Source organism: Psammomys obesus, unplaced genomic scaffold (assembly GCF_907164565.1).
Source record: "Psammomys obesus unplaced genomic scaffold, mPsaObe1.curated_primary_1811, whole genome shotgun sequence".
NCBI lineage: Eukaryota > Metazoa > Chordata > Mammalia > Rodentia > Muridae > Psammomys > Psammomys obesus.
In genome coordinates this window covers 40,393,373-40,419,118 of record NW_026592118.1, presented here as the reverse complement: position 1 = coordinate 40,419,118, position 25,746 = coordinate 40,393,373, and the positions used below count along the sequence as shown (strand labels likewise).

At 38.4% G+C, this 25,746-nt stretch overlaps 1 protein-coding gene across 3 annotated transcripts in view; it reads right to left on the bottom strand.

Moving 5' to 3' along the window:
* Positions 1-25,746, bottom strand: part of Foxp2 (forkhead box P2) — a 571,048-nt gene that overhangs the window by 42,861 nt on the left and 502,441 nt on the right. For all 3 annotated transcript variants that reach the window (XM_055612683.1, XM_055612681.1, XM_055612682.1), the window contains 5 exons: positions 20,498-20,635; positions 19,194-19,382; positions 17,495-17,672; positions 4,282-4,495; positions 2,441-2,545 (listed from right to left, as the gene is read on the bottom strand). In XM_055612683.1, coding sequence (XP_055468658.1) covers positions 2,441-2,545; positions 4,282-4,495; positions 17,495-17,672; positions 19,194-19,382; positions 20,498-20,635 — 824 coding nt within the window. The remainder of the gene's footprint in view (positions 1-2,440; positions 2,546-4,281; positions 4,496-17,494; positions 17,673-19,193; positions 19,383-20,497; positions 20,636-25,746) is intronic.

Below are 25,746 nucleotides of genomic sequence, written 5' to 3'. Positions count from 1 at the left end.
ATATATATATATATATATATATATATATATATATATATATATATATAAAATGCTGAGTCAACTTTTTATTGAAAAAATAAAGTACTTCATTAATAAAATATTTTATTTCTTTACAAATTTCTCACATAACTTTAAGAAAAAGATAATGACAACTTGAGAAATATTTCATGTTAATATTTTATTTCAGTGCAGTATATTGGCACTAACTAGGAACAGAATTTATCACACATCTTTGAATTAGAAAATTCAAAGCATATACTATTAAAAATGGGGTAGAAGGAAGACTTTAAAATCTACTGGCATTAGTCTGTCAAACCTATAAGGATACTGGGTAGAAAAGTGGTCAGTCTTTGAAACCAAAGTTGATATGTAATTGAAGGAAAATGCTGCTTTTTAAATTGGTATTTCCCTGGTTAAAAGCAAACCCTATCAATGGACATGGGGAGGGACATGGAGGAGAAAGAGGGAGGGAGGGAGGATAGGACTGGGAGGAGGCGAGGGGGGCGGCTACAGCCAGGACACAAAGTGAATAAATTGTAATAATAATAAAGAAAAACCAAACACACAAACAAAACACCTTTGTGAATATGAAAAAGGGCCATGGAGGATGAAATGGGAGTTCATATTCATACATGATAAAAAAATTAAATACTTGAGATGTATGAGAAATGCTCTCCATGTGTCTTAAAAGAAACCGTACTGAAGGAGAGGTATGTATGCATTTTCTCTCACAATTTGAGCCAGATTTTAATTTAAAAATATTTAGTGAAAGAAAATACATTCTAAGCAGGTAGTTTCATAAATTCAGTTGTCATTACTATGGCATAGCATTGGTCACCTTAGAAAGAATCCCAGATAATAAAAGTTAAATAAAAAATTAAAAAAAAAGAATCCCAGTGACAGCAGATAGTACAAAGTAAGGATGAAGGTGAAAATTATGGAATTATTAAAATAATTTCAGTCCCTAGATTTTTATTTCACCATTTTTTGGTACTAGAAAACCTCAGCAAATCTACCTACCATCTTTTAAATATCCTCTGTTCTGGGAAAAAGGTATAACAGATTTCACACCCTGAAAAATGGCAGCTCAGATTTGTTTGGTGTAACAGACGTGTAAATTTTCATTTAAGTCCATTTCTAAAGAGCCGTTGTGATACGTGAAGCAAATTTTCTCTTAATTGGTCTGAAACTATAAAAGGTTAAAAAAAAATCTTTATGGAAGTCTTCCTGTAATCATTCATAAGGTATTATGATACCAAGTGCTTGCCTTGTTGTTAGGGTGCTTGGGCTCTGTACTCTGCAGTCAGTCTACCATTTGTAAACACATCTTTTTGATGTTTCTGCCAACATCCTGGCAACAAAGCAGTGCAATTTCAAATGAGCTAATTAACTTAATTGTTGATGAAGCATGAAACAGTTCATTCACCCTGTTAGCTGCACCATGACAACACAAGAGGCTGAGCCTGCGAAGGTGCTCATCTCCATAAATGTCTGCAGCTCTGTTCAGATTTCCCCTGGACTGCTACCAGGCGCAGAAAATCACCCAGGAAAAGGGAAAGTCCTCGTCTGCAGGAGAACCCCCTCAAGAAGCCTTGAAACTAAAACCCTGTAGGGAGATGTAAAGGATGCACCGCATTTCATTCTATCCTAGGTGAATCATACGGTCTGCTTTCCAGACATACCGTCATAAACGGCAAAAAGTGGCAAAGGAAGTGACATGAAGCTGTTTCGCCCAGTGCTAAACATCAGTGACTTCGTTTTCGACTCTTGTATTCACATGCCATTATTGAAAGTAGATACAAAATCTGCCACTATAAATAGACTACAACATAGGTCTATTTATTCCATATGGAGAGATTTTATGCTTATGCAAATATTACATACATTTTTTTCTTAGAGAATGCTCCTTTCTCATAGTGGGTAAAGTCACCATCATGGCAGGCTCATATTTCAAATGACTCAAAGACTTCCAAATAATTTGCAAAACAGGATAAAAATGATAAAATTTTATAAATATGAGTAATCTATATTTTGTTTGCTGGCATCTGTGTGGACAAGTTCAAGAACACTTGTCTGCTAACTGAAATGCTATAGTCTAAACCTTTTGGCTTAAACTCTGAGGGGAGGAGGACCTCCCCTATCAGTAGACTAGGGGAGGGGCATAGGGGAAGAAGAGGGAGGGAGGGTGGAATTCGGAAGAGGTGAGGGAGGGGCCACAGCCAGGATACAAAGTGAATAAATAGTATTAAATAATAAAAAAGATAACTATGACCTATAAACCTCCTTAGCCTGACTTTTACCATTCCACTTGTTGAAACAAAGTGAAAACCCAGGGTGCTCTAGAATAGAACCCTTTCTTCAGTTTTGTTTATTTTACAGCAATGTGCCAAAATTCCCATACCATCCACTTTCCCTTACCCCACGAACAGCAAAAACCTACTTCAAAAACTGTCCAAAATCTTCACATATGCTTTCACAGCCTGGCCACTTGCAAACTCCATGGCCATAGAGAGTGTGGGAGGCCCCAGTCTCCTCATGTGACGAGCTGTGGCAAGAGAACACAACGTCAGCTTCATCTCAGAAAGCCATAATCGTTGCAGGCTGCTAGCGCCTGTCAGGTTACGATCAGTGACAAACAGGTCAAAACAGGTCAATTCAGCTCAGAGCAGTCAGAAAAATTTAATCGTTCTATTGAATAGTTCAACTGCCAAGGCTAGATGATGTTCCAATTAGAGGAGAAATAGAGCCAAAGATGACTGTTAATAAAGAATGAAAAACTAAGGGGGCTCTATAATATCATATGCTAATCCTGCCACATGACCTTACTGTAACATTTTGCCTCTAAATAAAAAATATAGAGCCTTATGCTGTGGAGTGGGAAAAACGTATCTTAATGAAAGCCATATGAAAATCATCATAATACTTTCGAAATAATTTTTTAAAGTAATAAGAACATTAGGATCATTTAAACTAATATTCATATACAAGTCACATACATACATATATACTTAACATACATTCATGCAAACAAACTTTCCTTCCTAGTAGCTATAGGTGAATCAAAAAATCCTGCTTTGGATCAGTATTTATAAGCAGTATCTTTACATAATTATGGCAGGCCTTTAATAAATGGATATTATATCAGATAGAGAGATCCTAGAAAAACTAACATAGTTCTAAAGTATGCTATCATCAAATTAATCTCAATTAAAACAACAGCATGAAGGCATCCAGAAGCATAGCATTCTGTAATAAAAGCTAACATGAAAATCCACATGTGCTCAGATGAATGCCAGGAACATTACCGTACTTTGCAAAGTCTTCTATTTTAAACAGTGCTGTAATTCCTTCTATGATTCTTTGAAAAAAGTAATACACGGCAATGCATTTGTTCAGCTAGGCAAACATGTTGTTACATGACAATACCACCAACCCTGCACGTGTTTGCTGGGAGCAGAGCAGCTTGAGTGTTCGAGCCATTTCGTTACAACATTCTGTACCTAACCCTCAGGCTTTAGGAACAACTTCTCATCTTTAGAAATTTTTAGACTATATACTTTATGTAAGTTATTTGACAAGGTTTGATTTGGGAGTGATGTGCCTAAGCAAGTGGAATTAATGTGTAAGAAATACCTGGACGCCCCCAGTGGAAGGGCAGCTTCAACACAGCCGAGATAAAATGCTAAGGTGGGAAGTTAACTCACACGACTGGTCGCAAAAGTCAAATGGTTTTTCCTGTGTACATTTTCAGTTAAATTTATTTAAAAAGAAAACATCAATATGCATTCATTTAAAAATATTTACTAATTTCATTATGCCACAACAATAAAAGAGCAACTCGGATCATCCATATTCTGGATTACATAATGTTCGGCTACCTTCTAAGTTCTAAGCACACACGTGAAATATGAAGTAAGGAAAATATGAATGATGCTCACATTTTTAATTATTTAGAATTTGAAAACTGCTTTTGCTTGAAATGGCAAAATGTTCCCATAACTCATGTTAATTCCATAATATGTTATTTATTAAACTAGATCAATACAATCATTCCTTGTACATTCGCGGAAAGCTTAATTTCTTTAGGCATGCTCCCCAACTGTATCTGATATTCTTATGGCACTTGAGGTCCTTTTATAGTTTTTGAAAAAGAAAAGGTCAACAATAATGATCTCCTTCACTTGTGCTAAATACACTTTTTGTCCCTGTTCATTTTTAGTTTTGCCAATGATAGAGTTAAAACAGAGATGTGAGCAGAGCGTACAGCAGAGGGAGACGTACCTGTCCCGCCTGGCATTCAGAACTGAAGACTGTCCATTCACTATGGAATGATGCGTTATTGGTGGTGAAGCTTTGGACGTGACGGAGGAGGTAGTCGAGGAGGAGTTGTTAGTCGTGAGGTCTAGCCCTCCATGCTTAATGCCATTGTCTTCCATACTGTGGACACCAGTCACTTCTTTCCATAGTTGCTGAATCTCAGCAGGACTTAGGCCAGCTATAAAATGAAGGAAAGTCCCACTGACATAACAAGGTAATGCCGAATATGACCTTTGAGGGTTTATGAAAGAAGTAACATCACTGACATTAATACATGATAAAAATACTCTTGTATCAACAATACCAAAGTATTTGCTTAATTCCAAATAATAAGTTATTAATCTTAAAATAACAATATAAAAACAATACTGAGGACAACGGTGGTGGAAAATGGATAGCAAATAAAAAAAACTGTATGTTTAAAAATTAGGACTTGATTATTTAGTATTAACTAGTATTATCAGTGAGAATCTGAGATTTTTATAAGTAACACACCAAAAGAAATGAAAAGCAAAAAAACCAACAACAACAAACAAGTCAAAACAAAATAATTTAGTACTCAATGAGAGCTAGAGAGATTTATCAGTTATCTGGCCATTATAGTCTTTCTAACAAGAGGCCAGTTATATTACTGAATTTCACTTTAGGTCCTAAAAAAACAATATTATTACCTAAATGTTTCATTTAAGTATATAATATCTAAATCTCTTCTTCAGTTATTACCAGTTGATTTAAAAAAATAAAGACCCCCCCCCAAAAAAAAAAAAAAACACCTTAACTTCTCACTTTAAACAATTTCCTGGTTCAGATTATTTATGTTTATCTGGTAAACAACAGTGGAAATAGAAAAGCTTGGTATGGCCTTTTGATTTTTGACTATTATTTTGAAGAGATGTTTTGAAATATCTTATATGATGGTTGTTCACACACAAAAAGTGCTTACATACGTGTTCTGTGGTCACAGAGTTAAGCACATTAAAATTGCAATTTAAATTTGGGCCACTCATTTCTAACCAACCCAAATGTTATCTCTAGCTGATGACCATTTCCAAATTAAAAATTAGTTTTCTCCAAGGGACTCTCACAGGGGAAACAAAGCATTGTTAAGTCAGACTCCATGCCCAACAGTAGATGGCTAACTCAAAACGAACTCAGTGGCATCATTGAGGATTCTTTACGTCATAAAGCTGTGTCAGGGCATTTTTTTAATGTGCATATATTATGGATTCCAGTTTTGTGTTTTTATGGTATTCCTGTGCGTGCAAATGTGTGAGTGCAGCTATATGTGTTTCTTGTACTTTTTCTATGGCTCTTTGTCTGTCATCTGTTTGTTTTGCTCCAATCTGACGTCTTTTTGTTTTATCCTACTTTATTTTATTATTAATCCTTAGATGATTGTTTGTTTTCTAACTAGGGTCAGAAAGGTTGTGGATCTGGATGGGGGAAAGAGGATGGAGGAATTGGGGGCATTTGAGGGAGGGAAAACTATAATGTATTAAAATAGTTCTGACAAAATAATAAATAAATAAATAAACAAACAAATAAAATCTAGGCAGACTGACTTGAATGTGTTTGCTCTTAAAATAGTTTATTACAAAAAAACATCAAAGTGACCAAATAAAACGCTAGCAGAAGTGAAGCTGTATTTTTAATTACTGTCATATATTGATCACGTAATGTATTCTGAAGCTGTAGCAAATGTATACCATTCGTGAGCTCAGCGAGGCTCACTGGAGGTCAGGACTCGTACTCTACAAGGCTCACCTTCCAAGGCCCTGTACCTGCAAACTCTGTGCTCTGCCATACTGCACGGTTTCCCTTCTAATATGATATTGAGGTACATGGATCAACCAGCACCCCAACCAAAGCGCAGCGACCCCAGTGGCTGTGGTTATGGCCATTTATCAAAGAATGTGCAGAGAAGGGCTTCCTGGAGCAGGAAAGAATACTAGGGGAAAATAATAGAGGATGTAAGGAAGGGGGTTGAGCACCCTTCCTTTTTCCCTTGTGCATGAAGCCACTGGTTTACAGATAGTGATAAGCACCCAGTAGATAGAATTTTCACTGGCCCTGTTGGAACTTCTTGCCAAATTATGCTTCGCAATAGTTAACTAAATTGCTATGCATATGACAGTTTCAGATATTAGTAGTTTAGCCAAAGATATCAATTTGGTAATTCTGGATCCTTAATATTTTAAGGAACAATCTGAGATCACAGGAAAGACAGGATATTTGGCTTATAAAACTTATTTTGAGTCTCAACAACTGCTTCGATACCCTGCTGGGTAGAGTCTTTCAGCAGTCCTCTGTGGAAGTCTCCTGTCCTTTTCCCTGTTTTCTCCTACTTCTGATGTCTATCCTGTTTGCCTTTCTGAGTGAGGATTAAGCCTCTTCCCTAGAGTCCTCCTTGTTGTTTTGTTTCTTTATGACTATAGATTTTGGCATGTTTATCCTATATTATATGGCTAATATCCGTTTATAACTGCGTGTATACCATGTGTGTCTTTTTGCTTCTGGGTTACCTCACTCAGGATGATCTCCTCTAGATCCATCCATTTGCCTGAAAATTTCATGATTTTCTTGTTTTTAATAGTTGAATAGTATTCCATTGTGTAAATGTACCACAATTTCTGTATCCACTCCTCAGTTGAGGGACATCTGAGTTGTTTCTAGATTCTGACTATTATGAATAAAGCTGCTATTAACATAGTTGAGCAAATATCCTTGTTGTATGATTACACATGTTTCAGATATATGCCCAGGAGTGGTACAGCTAGACCATGAAAGAAGAGGATCTAGACCCCCTGCACAGATGTAGCCCATATGCAGCTCAGTCTTCATGTGGGTTCCCTAGTAAGGGGAGCAGGGACTGTCTCTGACATGGACTCTGTCAACTGCTCTTCGATCACTTCCTCCTAGTTGGAGGTCCATTGCCAGGCCACAGAGGAAGAAGTTGCAGGCAGCCGTATTGAGACTTAATAGGCTAGGGTCAGATGGTAGGGGAGGAGAGCTCCCCCTTTCTGAGAAATAAGGGAGAGGAGTATGGGGAAGAGTGTGGGGTATGTGCTTTGGAGATGTAAATTGACTACAATTGGGATGTAAAGTGAATAGAGTATAAAAATAAATTTAAATTAAAAATAACTTATTTTGAAACAACTTTTTTTTTTCTGGTAAATAAGTGTTTTTTTTTTAATGGGATATGTCTTCTCCGCTGTAGAGGAAACTGTTTCATATAAAATCATTAACTGTTGCTTTAATGGTAGCATTGACTTGGAATCATGAACTTTTCTGACCATAAGTTTTTATGCTCTGAGTGTGTAGGTGTCCTAACAGCAGATCCCCAGAAGCCAAGCTCCCTCTTCTCATCTTCTACATACCTTCTGTACCCCACACTGCTGCCTCCCTCTCACATCTAACTGCAGCCTGGACTGCTGCAAGAACCTCATGGTCTCTTCCCACATTCACCTGACTTGATGTTATATCAATTTGCTCTTCATATAGCAGACACCAATGATTTATTTAAAGAAAAATTATGTCATGTCCACTCTCAGGCAAAGCCCCCAGGAGTGTTTTTGAACACTTAGCAGAAAGCAAAAACCAAGCAAACAAAACAAACAAACAGATCCACCTCACTGTGACCCTGCAGTACTTTGTTTTTTTCTGTCTCTTGCCTGACCGCAGCTATCACCCTCTCCAAATTTCTTCACACTGTAGCTATCTGGTCCTTCTGCAGTGCTTTACTTCTGTTCTGGCCTCTGCTCTGACTATTCCGGAGCCATAGCTATTCTTCCTGGGAGCCTTCCCAACATTTTCCCCTTCCCTTCACTTATCACCCCTCCAAGTCGTCTTTGGCTATAGTAGTGGCCAACACTCTCCTCTGTCTTCCATCATTTCCTCACTACTGAAACTACTTTTACTTAAAGAATATTAATTTAGCTTATGAAACTATGCAAAGACAGGTCTGTCAAAGGGGCTATGTCTCTCTGTCTCTCCTACTGATGCTTCCGCTCTCTCACCCGTTCTCATTACCATGGGGTCACTCTATTAAAGTTTGTTTTATAAACAAGATCAGGTTTTCCTTTTCCTGTCATGTCCCAGTGCCTTGAACAGAGCCTGGTATGTGTTCAGCAATTACTGTTAATCTCTTTGCAATGGAATAATACAATTCTTGAAGACCTCTTAATTGTCACATTGAAGTCTGATTTTGCCTTTAAAGAAGATCTTATGTACAGCATTTCTACATGTAAGATCAGTGTCTAGAGAGTTACAGAGTACTAGTGAATGCTAATGTATTTCCAGTCACTAGTAACACCTGACATACTAATGACAATACTTTGAAAGACTATAGTAGTTAGTGATGTTATCAATATTTAGTTTATAGGCTTTGTTCATAACTTGGTTAATGTAAGTACTCACTGGCCTTTTGGATGACTTTCATAGCACTATTCGTCTTTACAGAACTCAGAGATATCCTCATGACATACAAAGGTGACAAGTGTGGCCCTCACTAGGACCTCAGAAAGATTTGATGACTACTCTGCTTACCATTAAAGCATTGTTTCTTATTTAAATGTAGAAAACTATGGTTTTTTTTTTTATTATTAGAGAGAAGTGGCACAGAGTAATACAAGAAGAAATGGTGGTTAGTCAGTGAACGGGCCCGTTATCATTGTTGCAGGGTATATAAAGAGCCCACATGCTGTCCACAGCTCAGAGCAGTGAAACACAGGATTCCGTGGAAGCAGGATTCAGATTCAAGTTTCACTGTGATTCCAGAGTCCAGACCGCCCTGGGGGCTGAGGCTGAATTTCAACAGAGAAACTATTGCCTTGCCTTTGAGACAAAATTGTTCCAGCTAAGAATTGCTCCAATTCTTTTTCACAGGCACAAAAAGTATGATTATTATTATGAGTTTGGAAGTCTTAAGGTTATTTTCTCCATCTGTAACCTAAAGTTCTGTAGATGGCATTCTTTGGTTCACAGTCTTCCAACCTGGCATAGATCTGTGAGGTTCATATTCTCAGTGAAACAATTTTGAAATGTCAAGAAACAACAAAAACTAGACTCATTTTTTTTAATCTCAAAGTTTTATGAAAATATTTGAGAAAAATTATAAACTTCTGAAATTATATTAATTTATATTAGCATTCAATATCAGGTAAAGGCTTAAAAGTTATAACTGATCAGTAGCCTCTATAACTGATCCGTAGGCTATGTCCTCAAACACAGGTTTTCTATTACCATGTGAGCTTGCCAGATTTTTCAAACCATTCGTGTTCTAAACTGATCACCCTTTTGTAGAGCCCGTCTTCGGCTAAAACATGCCTCCTGCAGTTCCTCACCCACTCTAACAGGTAACACAAGGGCATGCCGTTCTCTGCACTCGCTGCTCTAAGAACATCTGAAGGAAATTAATACGCAGCACTTCAAACCAAGTTTACTAGTTTTTAGGAGTGGTTAGAAATAACACTGATGGTTAAGTGACTGTGGATCTGGTGCAAAGCATGTGTGCGTCGGGGGGGTCCTCTCATTTTCACATCATCTCCCACATGATTTTCAATTTTGCTAGAACATTAATATGTTGGCAAACATATTCTAGGGAGCAGCGATTAGAATATTAAAGACCAATAGTCAACTTTTATCTTAAACAAAGATCATTCAGTTTCTCTGAACCTATGGCAGAATGCAAATAAGTTCTGCAAACCTCTCCTAAGTGGCTATCCTTAAAAGGCCATGGCAACAGAGCCTTGGAAAGAGCTCTTCCCTTCGAAATAGTGGCTTGAAACTTGGTTCTTGTTCACTGCCAGTCATATAAATAAATGTTGGGGAAAAGTCAGTACAAAGGTGAATCACTAAGTGAGGGGCAGGTCAAGTAGCAGGAAAAACAATTTGATGACAAACCTTTGAGCCTTCATTCTGAGCTTATGGAGAAGATACAAGGTGCCAAGAATTGTGCTAGGAGTTAATCACAATCTGATAATTCGTGCATAGAATTATCAGACACACAATTAGTAGACACGCAATTTTCAGTGGTTGTCGTTGAGTTAAAAATTACATTTGTACTTTTTACATTCAAATAAATGACTCTTTCATGTCTTTTCTTCTGTGTTCAGGAAATAATTTTATAATGCTAACTAACTTTGTAGGGATAGGGAGATGCCTCCATTGATAGAGCGCCTGCCCTATAAGCAGGGGGATTAGAGTTTTTATTCCAAATTCCTACGTAAAAAAAAAAAAAATTGAGTTATAGGCTCTGATGATAGCTTAATGGATAAGGTATGAGTGCTTGCTGTGTAAGCTTGAGGACCTGAGTTCAACTCCCAGCACCATCAAAGGCCAGTGTGGTTACAGCTGTCTGTAATCCCAGTGAGTGGGAGGTAGAGACAGGAGGATATCGAGAGCTTGCTGGTCACTAGCATGGCTCCTGGTTCAGCAACAGATCATTCTAAGAGTGATAGTGCACAGAGCTTGATGTCTACCTCTGGTCTTCAAGTGTGCGTGTGGGTGCGAACACCCGCACACATATGCACACAGTACACAGACACACAGAGACACACGCAGGCACACAGCTGGGTATGGCGGTGCATGGCTCATGTATAGCCACAGCATCAGAAGGTCAGACTAAAGGAGGTAGATCCCTGAACCTCACTAGACGGTGACCCGAGCAGAATCAGTTAGCTCTATCTTTAGTGAGAGACCCTGTTAAAAAAAAAATAAGGAAAAGAGAAAGTAATAAAGACACTAGCTACAGCCCCACGGCCCTGATGTTCACGTATACCCTGTGCACAGACACACATGAACATCACACTTGCACACACACTGACATACAAAGACCTAGCATGTAAATGCACACACACGCCAACACACAAAAGCATACTTTCATACGGTATGATTCAGTGGAAGTCTGCTATGAACACCTAACGAATGAAGTGCTATTCGATGTTACTTTGCAAAGGACTAGAGCTGCACAAAACAAGAAAAGTAAAGTTTGGTAGAAACATTTTTTTATTATTCATAATGTATTATGACAAGTTGGCAGGGAGTGGTGTGGCACACACCTTTAATCCCAGCACTCGGGTGGCAGCGACAGGCGGATCTGTGTGAGTTAGAGGCAAGCCTGGTCTACGAAGACTGATTCAGGACAGCCAGAGCTACACAGGGAAACCCTGTCTCAAAAAAACCAAAATCAACCAACCAAACAACCAACCAAACAAACAAACACAAAAGACAAGTTGACATCAACATTTTGAACTGACACATTTCTATGTTCTTTCCACTTTTTTTTTTTTTTTTTTCAAGACAATGTTTCTTGTTGTAGATCTGGCTGTCCTGGAACCCACTCTGTAGAGAGATCTGCCTGCCTCTGCCTCCCTAGTGCTGGGACTAAAGGAGTGTGGCACCACGACTGGCTGTGACCACAACAGGTTTGCAGAGAAGACTGTACGAGAGGAGTCTCCACCATTCTCTTTACCAGCCCTGTCCTCTTACTTACAATGTTCTCCCGTAGCAAACAGACCAAATGTCTGCAGCGTCTTGCACGATCCATGTGCAAGAGTCAGCCAAACAAATAGAGTGTTATGTATATGAAAACCACTCACTAATGTAATACTCATCTTTCATATGTGTGTGTGTGTATGTGTGTGTGTGTGTGTGTGTGTGTATGTGATCAGAGCTGCATCCATTACCCACTTTGTCCAAATGCCAAACCACAAGAGCTAAATATAGGTGTTTACTTAAGATTAAGACAAAAGACAGATATCTCCACCAAAGGATACAGGTATCCCCTCTGTTTTTAGAGAGAGAAAAAGAGGAAATTATAATTGATAATTTTCCTACTTGTATCTTATAGACTATATTTCTTGAAGTATAAAACTATTTTTGAGTATTTCAGTTGAGATTTTCAATCTCCACATCAAAGCCTACTAATCAAACATATAAATTTATTTTGATGTAGCACATGCTAGTTCTCTAACCAATTCTACAGCTGCTCAAATATTATATAATTTAATCTCAGTCTTTCTTATTTACATTTTCAAAATTAAATATAGCCAGTACTCTATGTACTTAATTATCTAAAAGATATTTTCTATGAATAAAATAAACAAATTTGCAAGCAAGCTTTTTCCCCTTCTTCCTTCCTTCCTTCCTTCCTTCCTTCCTTCCTTCCTTCCTTCCTTCCTTCCTTCCTTCCTTCCTTCCTTCGAGACAGGCTCAAATTATGTAGTGCTGGTCTAGAAGTTACAATGTACTAGGCCAAGTTTCAACTCACAGAGATCCACCTGTCTCTGTTTCATGAGTGCTTGGAATAAAGGTGTGTGCTATCATGGCAAAGTTTATTCTTGAACAAGCACAGAAACATTTAAATTTTAACTATTTGAAAGAATTTCAGCATATTAATGTCCAAATAAAAACTATTCTGGTATTTGACCCTAATTCTGCATAGTGTATACTGCTTATATTTTTCCGTTGCTGCCATTTTTAAACCTCGATTACATTCGATCGTGACCTGAAAAGCCCATAAACCCTGATTAAGCAAACGATCCAGGATCCTAAGAGTGGTGAAGCAGGCATGTCAAACAGCTGACTATCTTAAGCACATTCCTACCTCAGCATAAAGTCATTATTACATTTTATTTCAAAAGATTTCATTTTCTTCACTCTCCAACCGCTCACTTATTCTAAGCTCCCTAGCACTACCAGGTGCTATATCAAAACTATTGTCCAACACCCAGCATTCTGTGTTCAACTGTTCCGACTGTTAACTGAAATCTTACATCTTAAATAACTTACGTATTTATAAACTATATGAAATTCAGTGAAAAAAAAAAACTTCCCCGAACATTTCTGTCGATATACACTGGTGATACATTTCAAGACTCCCGGTGCATGTTCGAAACTGTGGCTAGGACCCAAACCTATAATTTGATGCCTTTCTCACCTTCACTATGCACTTATCACTCACTATTGCCATGAGTTTTGCAGTTCCAGCTGTGATAGGAAAATGACCTATCAGAGTTTCATAGACAGAACATTCATTTTCATAGTAAATCTTAGCAACTTTACAATATGATTTTTACCACTTACTAGGACACGTTTCAGCTTTTTTTTTACTTATAGAATTTGCAGCTTCCCCTTGCCACATGAGTGAAAACCATCACTTCTCTTGTGTGTTAAGTCATCAATAATTAAAATAAAGTTACAGAAAGCACAAGTACTAGGATCCCACAACAACAACAAAAAAATTTAATACTGAGGATGCTAAGTGAATAAGGGATGAGGAGCATGCACAATATGGACTCTGTGTAGGCATGCTTGACAAAGGAATGGTTCGCCAATAGAAGCGGCGTAGTGTGAAATGTCATCACATTGTTTCAGATGCTGAACAATTTAAAAGTCACTAACTCTTTCTAGAATTCTCTATTTAATTATTTTGAATACAGTTAACTTCAAATTACTGAAAGCAAGGAAAACTAAATTTTAAATAAAGTCATAGTCAACCTGTGAATATATTCTGAAAGTTAATCTAATCTGATGTGAAAAACCCATAAAAAGGAAGTCACGGGAGGTACGGACTGTGTGCATGTGACTGTGAGGGCTGGCCTGTTGGAACAGAAGCGGCCCAGGCAGGAATAATTACGGCAAGTAACTTGGGGTATGTGGCTGGGAAATAGCAAAATAGCTTAGAGGGTTGATATCCGCCCCGTTACTGTGCTTTAAAGCTTTTATAAATTAAAAAAAAAAAAAAAGTAAAGTAAGTGGATAAAGGTGACATATGCCTTTAATCCCAGCACACGAGAGGAAGAGGCAGGTGGATCTCTGAGTTCAAGGCCAGCCTTGTCTACAGAGTGAGTTTCAGGTCAGCCAGGGCTACACCGAGAAACACTGTCTCAAACAAACAAAGCAAAACAAAAATGTAAAATACCTGCACAATTTCTTCCTGCTAACGAGCAGACAATGGCACCAGTTCATTACACAACTCTGCTGAATGAAATTACTCATTTAGACACATACCATTCATATGTTAAATATCTTTATAACCGGTATACTTGAGACCGATTCACAAATTTATTATTTTTATTTGATTTCTGTTACCTTTTGCGACTCGCTCTAAATACAAACTATGTATGTATTTAGAGATGTTAATCTGATACTTATTTCATATTAAAATCCAGTAGTATAATAGTATTTTATGACATAAGTGATTAATTAAAATTTAAAAGAATTCATGTTAAAATGTTGAAAAATGTGTAACTTTAGAGAAAAAGTTCTACGAGTCTATCCCGACAAAATTATTGAATGTTATTTCTGATATTTATATACATTTAAATAGTTTCAGAAGTCACAATTTCAAGTAGCCAGAGGAAGTTGTGATCAATCATAGAGTTAAATTAATTATGTTATATTTTTGAAGACATAAAGACATAAAGAGAACATCATACATCATTGTACGGTAATCCCATTTGGTTTTCATGTGATTATTATTCATGGCCAATCAATCAACAAACCAAAGCTCAGGCAAGGTGAACTGAAAAACTGATGCTGAAAGTATTTAAAATCACTTTATGTAAACGAAAGAGTAGCTGAGACAGATGGCTTGGGGCTTATCCAAAAATTGTTTCTTTACCTTTCCTCACTATGAATTTAGGATTCCAGGATAGTAATATAATATCACAGTGGTCCCTTAGAATGAACACCCCGAAGACACCAAAATCTGTCATGCTGGAGTTACAGTTCTCTCTCTTCCTTCTTCCTTCCTTCTCGTTCTTTCTGTCTGTCTCTGTCTGTCTTTCTCTTACTCTCTCTGACTCTCTCACTATATATATATGTATGTATGTATACACTATATGTTAATGTCATGTTAATGCTCTACAAATAGTTGTTAGACTATATTTTCAGGGGCAAATGGCAAATAGACTATATTTTACACCATTTTTATCCCAATAAGTTTGATTCATTATTGGCTGACTCCATGGATAGAATCCTAGGTCATGAGACCCACAGTTTAAAGGAAAGCAGAGTGTTCATTTCCTGTGGCTTGTTGATATTAAATAAATTCAGCCTGTGTTTTGAAGGATGGGTCTCAAAATGGCATATTTCACGTTTGATAATTAGTGAAAACATGATGATGATTGCAGTTCCTGTTCATGATGTGGCGGCATCAAGAGCAATGGTCACGGCACCCACAGAGGTTCACGCCTAGGATCGTTCAGCTTCATTATTCCTCCTTCAGTAGTGAAAAATATTTTTGTGGCCTCATGTTTTTTCTTAAGTATAAACTCTCTAGACATATGTGATTGCTTATACTTATACCTCAGCATTGCAAGGCAGAGGCAGAAGGACTGCCCATGAGGTCGAGTCTGTGCTACACAATGACTCTCAGGCTGCCACGGGCTACAGAGTGAGACCCCTTCTCAGCAAAAACAAAACAAGTGAGTACATTTTCTGCACAAACTAAGCTGTGATCTTAGAATCGTTATTTTCCAAAATTTCTCCGTTATGTGCATTTCAGTTTTCATACGTCCTGTGAAAATTAAATGGAAAAAGTAGCAGAAGTTAATTCTATATAAAACCAGCCCAGAAATAAGAAATTTTCATTTGAAAATGGCTGAAATGGTTACTCGATTATAAAATGCCGTACTTGACAAAAATTTTGCTTGAGTTGGAAGAATGAAGTTGAAAAATTATTAAAATAAGAGATTTAAACTTTCTTAAAGAATCTGAAAGACAGTATTTCAATAAAATTATGTGAAATCATGATTTACTTTTGAGGAAATTCTAAATGGAGATTTGCTTAATTTTTACTAAATAAAAAAAACAATGAGATCAATTTATTGGTTCTATTTGGGTATGGTTTCCATCAACAAATAGTTTTTAATCAAGAAAATCCATGATTGCATTGAATTAATTTATAAATGTCTTTTGGAAATCTTAATTCTTCATTTTTCCACTGAACTCACTTATTTTTCTAAAGAACCATAATTCATGAATGGAATGTTCATTTCTGAGATGATATTGAAGTTTATTCCATTTCTTTCTGGAGTAAGTATGAAAAGTGGGTTTATGCCCAGGCTTTCTTTCAATAAATAAATTTGTCTTTCTGGATTTCCTAGAAATATTCCATACAAATGAATTAGAAGATCTCAAGTTAAGTGAAAAGAAAAATCTGGGGGAAGCTATGACAGATAAAACAAAATATCCATTGTAATATTATTAATATCATAAATAAAACAAAATGTGCATTATAATATTACTAATTTTATTGGCCATCAAACAATGGTCATATGCAATGTAAATATTGGATTTTGCTTGTCTAACTTCAATTTTTATATTAAATTGTTCTTGCTGTTCTTGTGTGTGTTACAGAGTCAGCAAAATGTGTGGTAAACACTAGCGTAAGATAAAGTCATCCATAATAGATACAATGAACGTGAATTAAACTTCACTTGTATAAATGAACTTTGTCACCACAAAATCCAAATGCAAATTAGAATGACCATTCACAAAGATTAATAGTCCTTAACTTCTACCTTAATTGAGACCTTTCACCACTAGTTTTTATCTTCCTTAAACTTCTTTACCAAGGTTGAGAATAGTGCACAAATATACCTGAGTACACTCAGACTTTTCATATATAGAATATGGTCAACAGGATTGGGGGTATGCTAGTACTGTAATCCCATGACATAGGCTGAGTTTCCCCCTACCATGGAGTTTGTGCTTGCTCTGTAGAGTCACAGAGCCTATCTACTGTTTGTGATTTCAGTGCCAACTGTGTTTCCATCAGTTGTCCACCAAAACTCGTTATCAGCTCATGGTAAACGGAGTACTGCTGCTTTTCCTAAGCCATCCATTTTTTCTACAAATCCTCCTATGCATTCAGTCATGCCCGATTTTGTATTGCCTTATACATTATGCGTGCCTATGAGACTAACTGACATATATTTAACGTTTAACAAAATACTTGAGATAGTTTTACTAAACATTTGAAAGCAGTGTGTGGTAGAACTTCTCAGACTAGAGCAAGTGGGTCAGGCGACCATGGCGGCAGTCATGCGTCTGTGATCAACTTGACAGACATAAACCAAAACACCTACAGGTAGAAGGTATATCCACAAAAGCATGAAATGGTAGAAAGCGCAAGAGCAGAAATGAAGGATTTGCAGCGTGTCCTCTATACCTTGAGGCAGCGACTGGACAGGAAGGGCCGCTTGGCCGGGTGGGATGGAGATGAGGCCCTGACGCTGAAGGCTGAGCAGATGTTGCTGCTGCTGCAGTTGCTGCATTTGGAGAAGCTGCTGCTGGAAGACAAGCTGCTGAGCGGCCAACTGCTGCTGCTGCTGCTGCTGCTGCTGCTGCTGTGGGTGCCAGAAAAGCCGACCCAGTCAACAGCAAAGAACAAGGTGCACAGAAACCACCCTCACACACAGACAGGCGTGCTCCTGTCCTTGCCCAGATGTGCTCTTCATCATCCCATGGGCCGAGCCCCGAGGCAGAACGGGGGCAGCTTCTAGGTATTCAGCTACCTGCGTCTTTGGATCTAAACAGCATCTGGGAACCAAGGTAGTCGTGCTAAATGGTACCGAGCGAGGTTTACAGAAAGAATCTAACAAAGGCTCAGATATTTTGAAACAGGTTCATCACAGATGATTTTAAGTTTATTTAGACCAAAGTAATAAATAACACTTTATAGACGTGTTCAACTTCCACAATACTCTCACTTTTCCCCCAACTGAGTATGTTTGTTTTGTGGAGGTCCATGGATGAGGTCTCTAGTGATCTATTAGTAAACTTGGATGGAGCTCTCTCACTCTCCTCCTCTGTTTCCTTTTTTTTTTTTTAATACATTAAACTTGGAATTATGTGAAAGGCAAAAAAAAATGCCCTTATTATAAAGAAAAGCCTAAGTTCCAGTTTTGTGAGGCATTACAAGACAAACCAGAGTTCTTTGGACTCGGGAGGGTAGGAGATGGCAGTCACACTTGAGAGGAAGACAAGCTGTGTGGAAGACCTTTCCTTTTTAGTTTGGGGAAAAGAAAAACTTGTGATGCGCTCACTGGAAAACAGACTGCATAATGGAGTAAGTCATGTGGATTGCCCAAAGCCTCTGAGAAATAAGGGAGCAATTTCTATTCTGTAGTTGATGGCTGTCTGAAATTCTATTCACAAATCCAAACAGAAACAAAACCTCAGGAGGTCAAAACTGTTTCCTGTACGTTTGCATAATGGGCATCTTGAAGACAACAGCCCTGATACCTGCTGATCAATTTAACTACTTCAACATGTTTTGTTTGTATTATGTTTATATTCGATGCACTTTGCTGACAAGTACAAGCTAGGCCTGAGAAGCCAGCTTGTCAGTTTGATTTATGAGCATATCAAACGGTAACTTTCTACTCGCCACTCCAAACCTACCCTAGCAGTTCATTAATCAGGGGCCTGTGACTTTGAAATCTGTGCTCAACCAGTTTTTTCTCTTAGTCTCCCTGCCCACCCCCCCCAACAATAGGCTAAATTTGCATGCATGTTCTCTGAGCTGTATGACTGAGAAAAATAAGGTTCCCTCACCAACTTGGATTCTCGGTGAATACAAGATAATCAGTACTCTGTCCAGCCCACAGCTTGCTCTTTGTACACTGTGATTCATTAGTGAACATTAGAAGACAGCCAGCCAAGGACTGTGACTCTCAAGTCCCATGCTACAAAAGAGGAGAGCATGAGAGTCTCGCTGTCACTGTTATTAGGCTCAGTGAAAATATAGAACACTGCATCTTTGACAGCAAGAGCCTTGTTATAGGGAGATCTGAGACTATCTTCGCCTCTCAAAGCGCCTTCTCAACCCCATGCTATTATATATCAATGAGATAACTAGATCCTACCTCTTTTGCTTGCTTTCCAGGATGCTGCTGCTGTTGCTGCTGCTGCTGTTGTTGCTGCTGCTGCTGTTGCTGCTGCTGCTGCTGCTGCTGCTGTTGCTGCTGCTGTTGCTGCTGCTGCTGTTGCTGCTGCTGCAAAAGCTGAAGATGTAACTGCTCTTGCTGTTTCTTGTAAAACTCTTGTAGTTGTTGCTGAATAAACCATTTTGACTTTAATAAATAAAGGCAAAAGTTTCATGTATTATAAATGTCCTAAACTCTTCTAGACTGACACAGGGTAGAGGAGCCATTAAGATTCACCTCACAAAACAAAACAAAAACAAAAACAAAACATCGGATTTAAAGGGACAGCGCTACCTACTTTTCTCGCTAAGGCAGCTCTGAAAATTTCAAATCCAGAATCCAAACAAATCCTGAACAAAGTGGCATGGAAAAAAATCCGTATTCTAAAGGCCAGAAGCAAGGTGAATACTCTAAATGACCACATCAGAGCCCCTATTAAAACCTAGGGCCACTGTGCTTTACCCCTTAGATGAATCAAGCATAAGCTCCACCAAAGTGGGATGTTACAGTGTCCTCAGAAAACAGCTTCATCTTCCAGAGGTGTAGTACAGCATTTGCTAGAAATCTATGTCACAATCAGAGGCAATAGCAAACGAAGGAAGGAAGACATCTAGAAAAACACATTATTTCCACCATGGAAAAGAAGTATCATGTTTGGAGTCCCTTTATAGAGACTCTAGCCTTCCACAAGCTGAACAGTAGGTTTATTGTGGGCATTATCACAACAATGTCGTGATATTGACAATGCTATTTACCTGCCTGATTTTATTCTAATAAGCGGATCCTTTTTTTCATAAATGATGACTATACCTTGGAAGAGAAAGCTTGGGGTGCTGCTTTTGGCATGCACCATTTGCAAAGTGGCATTTTTCCTATTTATTGGAACTAAAGTTGGGTCTAAAATGTTAATGGATTTTTTTTTTTAAAAAAAAGCAACAACAATTACGTGGTATCTTGGTATACTCCTTGGCAAATCTAAAAGTAAAGGAACCTAAGAATCCGAATATTCAAATATTGATTCTCCCGTCTTCTCTCTGCTCTTGTTCTAGACTCCAGTACATTCAAAGAGAATGATTAACTTAAATGCTCGTATGTAGCTCTGCAATTACAGTGTGGCATTTCTTTTCTAAGACGCAGACAGATTGCTTTCGTAGGTGGAGACCACACTGTCCAAATAAGCCCACTGCCAGCAGAGCGTGCCCCTCGGGCTGGACCAGAGCACCAAAGCAGGTAACCCACATTACCTGCTGTAGCATCACAGCCTGCTGCTGCTGGAGGAGGGCCTGGAGCTGCTGAGGGGACAGGACCTGCTGCTGGAGGATCTGCTGCATCTGCTGAGGGGTGATCACCTGGGGAGTCATCATGGCCACGGACACAGGCACCTTGCATGGAGACAAAAGGACAAGGCGGTCACGATTCAGAATCTGCTGAACCTTGCACGACTGTATGACATTGTTTTCAAGTTATTCAGCACCTGTGGCCCTCCAGCGATATATGTTTTGTGTTGTTATGACTTTGTATTACTTTGAAAATAGTTTTCCAGCGGCATCAGCGCTCACCAGGCTCCAACTTCAAGTTCCGTATTTCAAAGGTACTTGTACAGAGGTTTTGGAACTTTCGGTAATACAGCTGAAAATAAAAAGTATCACGGCACTACCCTCAGAAGCTCTTCACTGAGCATCTTTTCAATGTCTCACTGTTGTAACGGAAAACCTTTCAGAATGTTTTAAACATCGTTAAAATAAAAAAGTTAAATAATTAAAAATATGTATACAAATAACTAATACTTATAGTTGTACAAAGCATGTATAATATATTCATATAACAGAATTACCACTCAAAATTATGTACATATTTATAGTAGTTAAAAACACATATACTGAGTGAATTGGCTGAGTAGGTAAAGTTGCTGGCTTCTCAGACCAACAGAGTATTTTCTAGAATCCACATGATGGAAAGAAAGGCCAACTCTCACAAGTTATCCTTGTATTCCATATGAGTGCCGTGACATGTACGCACAAACATAGGAGACTGGTTCACTAGCAGACAGACTAGCAGTATAGTTTCTCCCTTAAACATTTTCTTCTTACAAGCACCTAACTTTTACCAGAAAGTCCAGAAATCTAAAGATTTCTCAGAGATTCTCCATTAGATTTATAACAAAAACAACAAACATTTTGTTTAAAATTTCTTCTCATCAGGACTGGCTGCATTGCCTTCCTCTGTGGCCTGGTAAGGCTGCTCCCCCATCAGGGAGAGGTGATCAAAGAGCCAGCCACTGAGTTCATGTCAGAGACAGCCCCTGTTCCCCTTGGAACAGGAACCCACTTGGAAACTGGGCTGCCATGGGCCACATCTGTGCAGGGGTTCTAGGTTATCTTCATGCATGGTCCTTAGTTGGAGTATCAGTCTCAGGGAAGACCCCTGATGGAAGGGGAGGAGGACTTCCCCTATCAGTGAACTTGGAGAGGGGCATGGAGGGGACAAGGGAGGGAGCTACAGCTGGGATACAAAATGAATAAAAAGTTTCTGAGGACAAAAGCAGTAAAGGTGAATATGGGAGGCAGAGGAAGATACAGAGGAAAAAGAAGGAAGATTATGAGGAAAAGCATTGGGATAACATGAGAGAGAGAGAGAGAGAGAGAGAGAGAGAGAGAGAGAGAAGCAAGAGCAGGATACAGAGAAGCCCAGGAAAATCTTGAGCCTCAATGGTGCAGGTCTGAGCAGTGCTGGTTGCTTGACTGAAGACCTTCCTCTGCACCAAGCAGCTCACAGTCAAACAATGTGTCAGCTGGCCAAGACCCAACCTCTGAGAAAATACTCCCTTTGTCTCCCAGAAAGGAAAAACAAAAACAAAAACAACAACTTGCTTTTACTGTAAATGAAAGCTAGTATTTATATAAATGTTTTAGAACATATTTATGGGACAATGTGTCTTTGAAAACTGAAAATGATTAATAGGCACAGTTCACAATTTATTTTAATAGTAATTTCGAATGTAATTCACACTATGTAATGTGACACTTGACAATAAAAATGAGAAAGTATTAATGAAAAAGTGGTCATAAGTGGAAATAAGGAAAATTCCTGGGTGCATGTCCTCTATTTCAAATAAACCAAAATAAAACCCTTTTATATTTAATACTGAAGAATAGAAGTATCTTCTGTTTTTTCCATCTTGGTGAGTTGAAATACAGATTAATTGGATTTGATTTTATGTCATGGGAAAGAAGCAATGTACCAAAAATAATTCAGTGATTTTTCCAAAAATATTTCTGAATTAAAGAATATATGAGCATATATATGGATTATTATCTCAAAGTGTCATAGTGGCAGCCTGAGAGTGTGATATACAGTCAGCCAGTTGAAGACTAAGGAAAAAAAAAAAGATCAGAAACTCAAGGCATTAGCTAGACCCTATCTTTCTAAATAAGAGTAACTAATTGCTTGCCCTTGTTTCTTTCTGAGAGCTTTTGTTATTTAAAAAGTTAAAAGTTTTCAGTTCTATCACTTTTTCTTTGCTAAACAAATAGAAGAATTCAAATAAAGGGCTGTGGGGGAGGGGTGAGTTCAAGCCACAAAAGTGTGTCCTTTCCCAACAATCATTCAGATTATAGTTTCTTCAAAGAGCTGGGGATCAGATAGCAACTCAGGGATCAAGAACAGCATGGCACAGCTTCATTTCAAAGAGTTCCAGTGTAGATAGATTAGATGGAAGACAATGCAAAGATAGGAGGAAAAGAAAGCAGGAAGGGAGGGAGGCAGAATGGTATGGAACATACATATTCACACGTCGATTATTTTGCACAAAAACACACTTTCCGTGAAGGTGATCATTCCTTGAGAGCTTTACTGTCCTTCTTGAGTGACAGTCCCCTCCTACTGTTCAGCAGTCCCTTGATTATCTCTTTTCACTTAAATATCTGCATTTCTCTACCTAAATGTGCCCTGAGCGTAATGCCTGCAAGTGAACTTTCCGGGCCATTCTCTAAGTGGAGGTGTGCCATAGTGTCCCAAGCTTACAGTCAGGTTTCCCCTGACGAATAGGATAGGACTTTGTACTTCTATGCGATTGTGACTGCTTTAGGATTTGGCCGAAGTAAACTGTCTGCCGTCTTTACAGTTCCAAGGGCATGTAAAAATCTTACTGCCATGCTGTTTATCAATATTCAAAACACTATTAGACTTAAAATGTTCTGGATTCACACAAAGCTATAGCTATCTCTCGAGGAATTCATGTAGCTTTTCAAGCTTAGTGTTAAACTGACCACGGCATTTTCTGCTTGCTATAAAACTTGATGCATGCAGTGACTGACTAGTTTATTCAATGACATCTAGTTCCCTAGAGGTGTGGCAGAGGTGAGGGAGACCCTGACACTTCCTGCCAGAGAGGCAGGGTAACTCTGATGGGTATACTCTGATGGGTACTCCGATGGGGGTAGTGGGTTGTATGAGTGAAGGAAAGGAAACGACCTAACTTTCCGAGAAGATTTCTCTTTTTCTCTCACTTTGTATTTACTTTATTGGGAGACCTAAAACTTACAGCGAGCTGCCAAACATGGAGTCCCACTTATCTTTATTGTGTCACCAGAAAATTAATCAAGAATTAATGCTTTGATCTACCAATAAGAACTAGATAATGGAACACAGAGATATAGCTATGGACAATGAAATGAGAGTAGAAAAATTCTGAGGCTGTCTTGAGATGAGTCAAATGTTAAAAATGAAAATGTAGGCTTTATTCTCCAATAAGTAGGTGGTAACTAGGTTACTTAAAAGTGCATATATAATAACTGTATATGTGAATTCTTTCTACTCCTCACTTAAGGGTCAGAAGTTGGTAGGACACATACTCCAGACCATGTCTCTCTTCAAATCAATCTAAAAAGTGAGTGTAGGAGTCATAAAAATGAACAAAAAATTTGTTTGACAAAAGCACAGTGACTTATTACAACTCGGTTTAATAGCAGCATTTCTGCAAGTGTTAGGTTTGCACATTAAGCGAATCACTTAATTAAACATCCCAATTATATGTGGGTGATTGAAAAGGTTTTCAGCATGAGGTTAGTCCAATCCTTTAATAAATGTGTGATGGAAAATGTAGGCACAACCTGTAGATGAGATTTACAGTGGAGATCATCACGTCTGGGCTACGGTGTCCACTGTCCACTATCTCACGGGCCCTTTATTGTTTGCTTCAGACATTCAGACAAAGGAAGCCCTGACCTTTCTGCCTTGGCACTTTAAAAAATGTGACGACTTGAGCAATCAATGCAAAATGGGGATTCACATTATAGTTCTGTTCCCATCATAACAAACGAGGGTAGGAAATGTCTGATTTTTGCCTTCTTGATCAATGCTTTCTCTTCTCTCCTGATATACACCTGCAGTTTACTGTCACATAAGAAATGATCGCACTGAATTGACAGGTTTGGTCCAAATTCCAGGCTCGGTTGCAGGTATAATGTCTCTCATAATCATAGCTTTCCAAAAGCTTTCTGGTTTTGTAGTATTCAAAAGAACTGACGATGAGCTGAGTGGTATTCATGAGCTTCATCAAGTACTGAGCGGAGCATTTAAGGAGAACTGGGGTGGACAGTGCATATTGCTGCTCAATGCCGGCTCTTAGCAGCAGGGAAAGTGTGACAGGGACGGCAGAAAGAGCAGCAGAGTACAGCTAAGGCTGTGAGCATCCTTTGAGTCTCGATTTACCACTGCTTATTTTCCACCATTATTTTCAGGACAGGAATTTTAATAGTTAGCGATGTAGCTTAGCTACTTTGTTTCAGGAGGCAGAGTTTGCCCAACTTTACCCTTCCCACAGTTTCAAGCGGACATCTCAGCAGGACATCTCAGCAGACGTTTTAGCCTTGTAGCATTGGAAGGGCTCAGGCTGCTCATACAGGCATGTCATTGTGGAGATTACAGATGAGGGATATATAATATTCTATACCATATGTTTAAAGGCCAGACACGCAACTTCTAATCTCACTCTGGCTAATCAAGCTGCTCAGATTATTTTACATACTTCTTTGGTTTAGGCCTTGACATGCCCTTGTTTTCCTTTCTTCTCAAAGCTAAAGTTCCTCTCTTTGATTAGCTGCAACATTTGCATGGTCACTACACATTTTTTCATTTTATAAGTCATTATGCATTAGCAGTCTTGATCGCCTAGCTTGACTAATCCTGACGAACTGAAATCACAGCTGAAGGTCAAACTCCATCCCCCTGCACATTCATATTCAAACAACTGCGCCGTCCTTCATTAAACTCCTCAAATCATCAGAAACAAGTTACTGCATTTCTTACACTTACTCCTTCTTTTCTTTTTTTTCAAACTTAACCTACACGTCATTAATGGTTAAACAGATAAGAACAGAATACAAACAAAATCAATAACACTTTTCAACTGAAGTGCCTGGTTTTATTTTAAGTTTTAAAAACCAGAATATCATCAGTAATTACACAGAATAGTCGAGTGCTCAGTGAATTC